At 50.4% G+C, this 7485-nt stretch overlaps 1 protein-coding gene across 1 annotated transcript in view; it reads left to right on the top strand.

Moving 5' to 3' along the window:
* The first annotated feature begins 2403 nt into the window (after window positions 1-2403).
* The window catches only part of LOC111143986 (mediator complex subunit 26), a 52155-nt gene continuing 47073 nt past the window's right edge, over window positions 2404-7485 (top strand). Inside the window, exon 1 of the mRNA XM_022498043.1 lies at window positions 2404-2516. Coding sequence (XP_022353751.1) covers window positions 2445-2516 — 72 coding nt within the window. The 5' untranslated portion in view covers window positions 2404-2444. The remainder of the gene's footprint in view (window positions 2517-7485) is intronic.

The following is a 7485-nucleotide window of genomic DNA, read 5'->3' as shown; positions in this document are numbered from 1 at the left end:
GGACCTAACTAATTTAAAGGGTACGTTCCTGGGGAAGAACCATTAAACAAGAGGATTTACCTTGAGCCCCCCACCTTTGTATAACTGATAGGAGCCATTTCAAGTATGTCCTCCTTGAAACAGAAGTTCTTGCTACGTGAACTTCAGTATCTATCCTGGACCTAATAGAAGCTAACGTTTTCAAGACTCAAGACTCTCATTGAATGGCCATCTGATTTAATTTTTACCACTCTATCTATGTTAAATGTGAAATAAAACTATACGTATATATATCTCTATAGTTCTGTGTCTATGTGCATCCTAAAGTGTATACAGTACATTTAATATTCATTTGTTAAATATTTATGGAGCCCCACTTTGTGCCACATCTATGGAGCTGAACTGCATACCTATGTCTGGGTGTGTGTGTATACAGCTGGCCATGCAGAACTCAGTCATCTTAATGTTGCTTCTTAGTTTAAAAAGAGCAGGTAAGTTGAGTGCTTTCCAAACCTTTCTCAAATGACCTGACCCATGCAAAACAAATTGCTTCTATGTGATCCTTGATTAAAAAAATAAGATCTTGAACATCTGAGTTAGAAATTGAAAGAAAGGCGGGACCAGACTATGCTTGGGGAGAGCTTGTTTATTTTGCTTATCTAAAATGAGATAAAGAGTATCTCCAAATGGGCTGGTTTCCAACCTGGACCACATACACACAGCACCTCATTCTAGGAGAAAGAGTAAATTTAAGTATTTTGCCCGTGTTTATTTTCTGCTACAAGTGTGATGTAAAACTTTTCACATGTCCAGAAGGAAGCAGCCACAACCACGTGCAGAAACAGCCGTTTCTGCAAATAAAAATGCTTCCCAGAAGCATGACAAATGTAAGACTAACAGGTGTAGCACAGATCCAAGGCGCGCGTTTGGTTCTCATCAGCTAGCTGCCTCCCTCCTGTTTTAAATCTGGGTCTTCCTATAACAACAAAAAAGGTTATTTCTCCGGAGGCTGCAGCTAATAATCCACTCAGCCTTCCTTTCTCACCCCTTCTCATAACAGTGTTACTAACAGGGCTTCCAGAGTGAGCAGAGAGCAGTAGAAGGCGGCAGTAAGGTGGGGGTGGGGAATGAGACTCCTTAGGCTTGACCTTTAACAATTACGGGTTTGACCTAGAACTCTGTCTGAACTTGGGCCTCAGTTTCCTCCTTTGTGAAAGGTTTTGTTCAGAGAAGGAGGGTTTCATTTTTCCAGCACCTCCATGCCAAGCAGGGTGGGTCTTTTAAACCAGTGGTTCTCAACAGGGGACATTGGCAATGACTGGACATTTTTGGTTCATCTGACTGGTGGGGAGAGTGCTACTGGCGTTTAGTGGGTAGAGACCCAGAATGCTGAATATCCCAAAATGCGCAAGACTGCCCCTGCAACAGTGATCCGGCTCCAAATGTCATTGGTGCCAAAGATGAGAAACCTTGGCATTGACACAGGTTTGCAACCCTGGGGTCGGTGGGCTCACAGGGCTGGCTTTGGGGCTTTCCTATCTGGCGTGACGGCTCCCCCGAGAGGCGCTTTGCAGTCATGTTTTCGTGATCCCAGCACGCGTAGCGCTGCAGACCCCCGACTGCACCCACTCCCTCTGGAAGGGTGGGGCGGTCTTCAGCGCTCCTGAAGTGACCCTTCCGCACACATTATCACGGGGTGGTCTTGTTTCCCTCGCCCCCAGGAACAGCGATCAAGGGGCTGAGAACCCCCGGCTCAGAAAACTTAGCAGCTTCTCCCGCCCGCGACTCCCGTCACCTCCGTCTGTACGGGGAAGGCTTTCCTCCTCAATGAGGAATCCTTCCGTCGCTCCTCCCCCAACTCCCCCAGCAGAGGCGGCCTCCTGGAGCGCCCAGGTTCAAGGACTCCGCGCGCACCGCGCGTTTCCGTCGGAAACCTCAGTTCCCCATGGCCCAGCCGAGGGCGGGGACTCCCAGCGGCGGCCGTTGCCCCGCCCAACCGCCTCCCAACGGCTCCCTCCGCCGGGTGGTGGGCGGGGCGTGATGGCGGACTAGCGCGCCTGCGCGCGCATGCGTGGGGCTACAGGGCGGGGCTCGCGCGCGGCCCCGCCTAGGCCCGGCGTCTCCGCCCGCCCCATCTCCCAACCTCCTCAGCGTGGCGCCGACGCTGCGTGCGGCGCGGGTTACCCAGAGTGCTCCGCGCGGGGGCAGCTCACTGGAGTTTGGTTCTCGAGGCGGCGGCAGCAGCGGCGGCGGCTCCGGTGGCTCCTCCTCCTCCTCTGGTGGCGGTGGCGCCCCGGGCCCGAGCCCCGGCTCCCCTCTCCGCCACCCCGCGCGCCCCCTCCTCCCCCGGCGCCGCGGGGAACATGAGGCTCCGCTCCCGGAGGCCGGCGAGTGAGTGACCCCCGTCCCCCGCCTCAGCCCGCCCGCCCGCTGGCCCGGCCGCTCCCCCCCGCCTCGCCCAGGCAATGACAGCGGCTCCGGCGTCTCCGCAGCAGATCAGGGACCGGCTGCTGCAGGCCATCGACCCCCAGAGCAACGTAAGTACCCGCTGCGCGGGCCGGGACGGAGGCCGCGTGGGCCCGGGACCCTCCCCCTCCCCAGTGTCCCTCGCCCGCCGGGCTTCAGGGTACCCGCCTGACGCCCACCTACCACCGAGGGCCGCTGCCATCTCGGTCTCTCGCCCCACGGGCCCGAGCCGGGGGCAGGTCGGGCAGTCTGGCGGCGCTCGGTACGTGAGGCCGAGGCTTCCGTGCGGCCTGGGCGGAGGGAGCAGACGGGAGCTGAGGCCAGAGCTTTCCCTTCTCTCTCGCTCCAGCTCTACGACCCTTGTTGCTTCTGACGGAGCTCACCCGCTTTGCCCTTCCCCGGGGACTCGCGACCCCCTGGAAGTCCTCCTGGCGTGGGGGAGGGGAGGGAGAAAGGCTGTGGAGCAACTGGTGTCCGGGGTATGACTCGGGAGCCTGTGCCGCCTGTGTCTTGGCCTTCTGGGTGATCAGGGAAGTCCTCCTTCCCTCTTCTCCCGGCTGGAAGCACCTTCCCGGCTTCAGAGGGAACCCCCCCAGGTTACTTTGCCCTTAGCCAGGTGCCCAGGGCGCGTGGAGAGTCCCCCTCCTTGGTTCTGCGAGTGGACATGCCTTTGCTGGATCCCTCTTGGGATTGCTGCTGACCATAGGTGATCTTGGGGAGGGTGGGATCCTTCCTGTTACGTTTCTGGCCCTAAATGCCCATTGCGTCTCTAATCAAGCCAGAGCCTCGCTTTTTGGTGTGAATTACAGGTGATTATTTTGTCTCCAGTTTCTTCAAGAGCTCTCCTTTGGATATCCCTTCCCCTGCTTGAGGGTCCCAGCTTGGTGGTTTGTCACCTAGACCGTCAGGGTTAACCCCAGGGTGTTGCTTTCTCAGATGGCCTTCCACCGAGGCTACTGTTTGCAGAGGGAGCTCCTCTGCCCCCCCTTCGTATGTGTAGGGGCAGACTCACAGTGTTCTCATATTTTCTCCAAGGGATTGTTGGCAGTAGGGGTCATTTTCCCCTGTGGCAGGAGCAGGTTGAGCAATAGGAAGATGTGGTGGCATCCAGGTATGAAGTGAGCCCCTGCATTTGCTGGGAGACCAGGAAGTGGCCATTGAGATCACTTTTTAGTATGTTGGGGATCGAAGAAAAACTGTCTTGGGCCAGGTAACTCAGGTTTCTCTCACTGTAGGGTTTTTGTTTTCCCTTATGTGAGTTTGACTTGTAGCACTAAGCTTTAAACTTGGTGTTTTTGGAGTAATTCACATTGGCTTGTACAATTTTGGTAGAAATTGAGGAGTTATGGTCTTTGTAACACTGATTTTTATATCATAAGTAATCCTCTTATCCCTAGTCTTGAGGCCCCATTAAGATTAACTTGATGGTAATTGTTTTTAACAAATGTTGTATACATTTTTGTTATGACTTTGGGGGTGGAGTAGGCACAAGCTATATAAAACCTTCCAGAATTTTTTGCAGTAACTGGTGCTGCTGTGGTTCCCAAGATTGAAATGTTAGAGGATAAAGCAAGTGACATGAGAAATGGAACCTGGTGACTTTTGCATCTTTTGTCCAGAGTATAATTTCTTGAATTCTATGTGCTTGTTTGCCTTTGGGAGACTCTGAGAGGTTGCTGAGATATTAGCACTGATCCTTAATGCCACCTAGGAGAGCTTTGGGATCAGGAGGCACTTTGACAGGCAGTAACGATGTTGTAGATTAGGTGGAGCAGTGACCTCAGGGGTTCCAGTGTTGTGTAAGGCTGTAATCTAAAGGGTTCCTGGTGGGGGAGGAGGGAGAAGAGGAAGGGGGGTTAGCCAGAAGAGGGAGAAGGAAACAAATCTCAGGTTTTTGTATTTTAGTGTATGCAGATATTTTGCATTCATAGAAGCCCATGGTGGTTTCCATGGGATGGGGTTCACATTTCTTATGGTTTGTTTCGAGGGACTCCATCACTAATGGGTGTGCATGGAGTTCTGATATAAGTGTGGTGGATGGAATTGGGAAACTGTCTCTGAGATGAAGGATGAAGAAAGTGCCTCCTTTAAATGCTGCCATTGCCAGTGACCATCCGTGAGCATTGTTAGAACCTTTTGACAGGAGCGTGGCTTGGAGCAAACCACATACAGAAACTGGAGCCATGGCAGAATAGGTTACTGGCAGAGATGGTGCAGCCATAATTCTGCAGGTTCTTTGGATTGGCCTGAACTCACGTGAGAGCAAGGTAGCTCCAAGAAGGCATTGCTGGTGCACAGCTGTTTTTCTCTACTTTGCCCAATTATGAACTCCACTTTGGGATAGTTAGTTGACACATATTTAAGATGCTCATGGAAAAAAAAAATGGGGACAGTGTTGAAGAGCCAACACTAAAATTAAACCTCTTCTGAGAGAAGCGACAGAGAATTGTGTCATGTAATGCTTACCTTTATGGGCATGCAATTATGGTTAAAAAACTTAGCTTTTGCTTGAAAAATCAATGTCCGGCAACTGACCGATTAATATCCACAAGTATCTGAGAAGTTAGTGAAGTAACAAATTGACCATCTCCTTGACAGAGGAGTTCTTGAGAGGAAAGTTGTCTCTGTGTTCACATTTCTAGTCTCTAGGGTATTTGAAATTCAACAGGCTCTGAGTTAATAATTTCTTTCAACTTAGTAATAAAGTAAATCCTCTACGCTCTCTTTCAAAAAGCAGCTAATAGTTTTTTTAGAACAATCTAAGCCTTACCCTCCTTGTGGCGTGTGTATGCCAAGGTGTTAGAAATCCCTGAAGCGCAGTGTGCGCCTTTGTCCCAGCTTAATCTTGGTGGATGGAGTCGAGGGCCATGTCTTCCTTCTGCCCAGAAATTGGAGTCCGTCTGCCCAAGCACAGTCTCCTCAACAGGTGATTAGATTTTCGTCTGTATTGGATACTCTATTTCATGGAAGTTTGGGGTTTGTCTTCCTGACCAGAATGTGGGCTTCAGGAACATGGTTTGTTTGTTCTTACTCTAGAGCAGAAGCGTTAGGCGCTTTAGAGTGCTAAGTGCTGGTTAAACTGACGGAACCCTAGAATCCTCCTTTGGCCTATGAAGCCCGTGTGACTTTAATAGGCGCTGAAGTTCAGTCTTGGAGTATTCTAATTCAGAACTCTCTAGAACTGTGAAGAACACAGATGTTAGTCTGGCATCTGAGAATAGGTCTGACAGACGGTGGTGTGGGTACTGCATCCTCATAACGAGTTGAATAATGGCACAAGGCAGGCCTTGCTCAGAGCAGGTGAGCATCTCTGTAATCAGACCAGGGAGAGGCCAGAGAAGGCACTGAGGGGGAAGAAGGGACTTGAACTTGCGGAAGATGTCTGTGTAAAGAAAGGCCTCCCAGTGGTCGGTCTCTCCAGAAGCAAACTTCAAAAACTACTTTCTTTCTCACAGTTACGCAGACATCAGGTGCCAGTGGGAGATGGTCATAGACCAAGAGGCCTCTACAGAGGGACACACAAGGAATGATAATTTTCCTACCTGTGGGCATTTGAAGATTTCAGATGTTACCTAGCTTCTTTGGGCTGCAGGGTCCTTGTCTACAAAGTGGGACTGGGAACTGTTATATGCACCCATAAAACTCCTTCCAGAATGTGAACCAGGGTGCGTGTTCTAACATGAATTGTTTTAAAAGTTTTTTCTTTTAATGCAGGGTGCATTCTTTGAACTTCTTAAAATAGCAAAATTCTAACAGAACTCGGCACAGAGATACATACTGTATATTATTTTGCAGCACTTCCGCAGGGTCTCCTGCTTCCCTGCAGCTTCCCTGTAAGGGAGGTGGAGGGAGCAGCCGGTCTCCCCTTCCTGCAGGTGCGGAAGCCAACTGCATGATGACAGTCAGTGCTGTTTAGTGGGTGACTCCTGTAACCAGGAGAGGACAAGCTGCTTTTGTTTCTGCTGACTTCATTTGAGGTGACTGCCCTAAAGTTGGGGACTTACCCAGAGTTTAACTGACAGTGTTTCTAATTCTTAATGTCACCACACTGCTCACAAAGGTGAAGAGATGGTTTCTGAAGAGGCCTGAGAGGGCAGTGTTCGTGAGCTGGCAAGAAAAGATGTGGGGAGCCTTTTCTGTCCCATGTAAGTTTATATGAGATTACAAATTGGTTTAGATTTACCTGTGATAGATCTAACAGAGTGATGATATTAGCCTGTCCTGGAAACATCTTAAGGTTTCTGGCAGGGACAGAATCCTGGGCCAGAGCATACTGTGGTGTGGCAACTGCCAGCTGATAATGGAACTTTTCATAAGTCTTGCATGCCAGTTTTGTTTTTTGCTTCAAGGTTATAGCACTTATGTTAACTTGAAATGCTGTTGATCCTGCTGAAAGGAGGGTTGCTAAAAATTGTAAAAGGGAAGGCTGTAGGTACTGATTCTCCCCAACACGGTAGGGGGTATAAAAGCTAAATGTGTGGGTGCTCTCTGATCATTCTGGTTGCCCAGGTGCAATGACATTTCTGTCTTTGCTCTTTATATGTGGCCAGGATGACTGAAGAGAGCAGTGTGGCATTTTATGACTTTGGGACAGGCAAGTAACAAGTGTGACTTGTGAAGCAGGTGTAAGTCCTTGTTCTGACTCACTCTGTCCCTCAGAAGAAGTTGGATTTTACAGTCTGTCTCCGCAGAGGTCTCCTGGTGGTCCTCAGAAGTGACTTTAGTTGTCATCAGAGTATGTTGTCCTGGCTGGAGACGGAGGCCTGGAGGACTGTCCCAAGATCAGCTTGTGGGAAGGGGCCTTTGTCTTGATACAGATGTGAAAAGGCTCCATGGTCACCTGGGCTCCTGAGCTCAGGATGTCGCTGTGTATGGCAGGACGTGCACCTCAAGGGTGCTAGCCTTGGGGTTAGGTGAAGGAGAGGTGCCTCAGTTTTGGTGTCTGTATAAGCATCTTCTCAGACAGAGCTCCAGTTTAGCCAGAACCAGAACTTGGTCCAATTCCTAGGGATGGGCAGTTCTATAGGCAGGTCTCTGCCC

The sequence above is a fragment of the Enhydra lutris genome, unplaced genomic scaffold (assembly GCF_002288905.1).
Source record: "Enhydra lutris kenyoni isolate GAN:26980312 unplaced genomic scaffold, ASM228890v2 scaffoldscaffold10, whole genome shotgun sequence".
Classification (NCBI taxonomy): Eukaryota; Metazoa; Chordata; class Mammalia; order Carnivora; family Mustelidae; genus Enhydra; species Enhydra lutris.
This window is presented reverse-complemented; position numbering and strand designations above follow the sequence as displayed.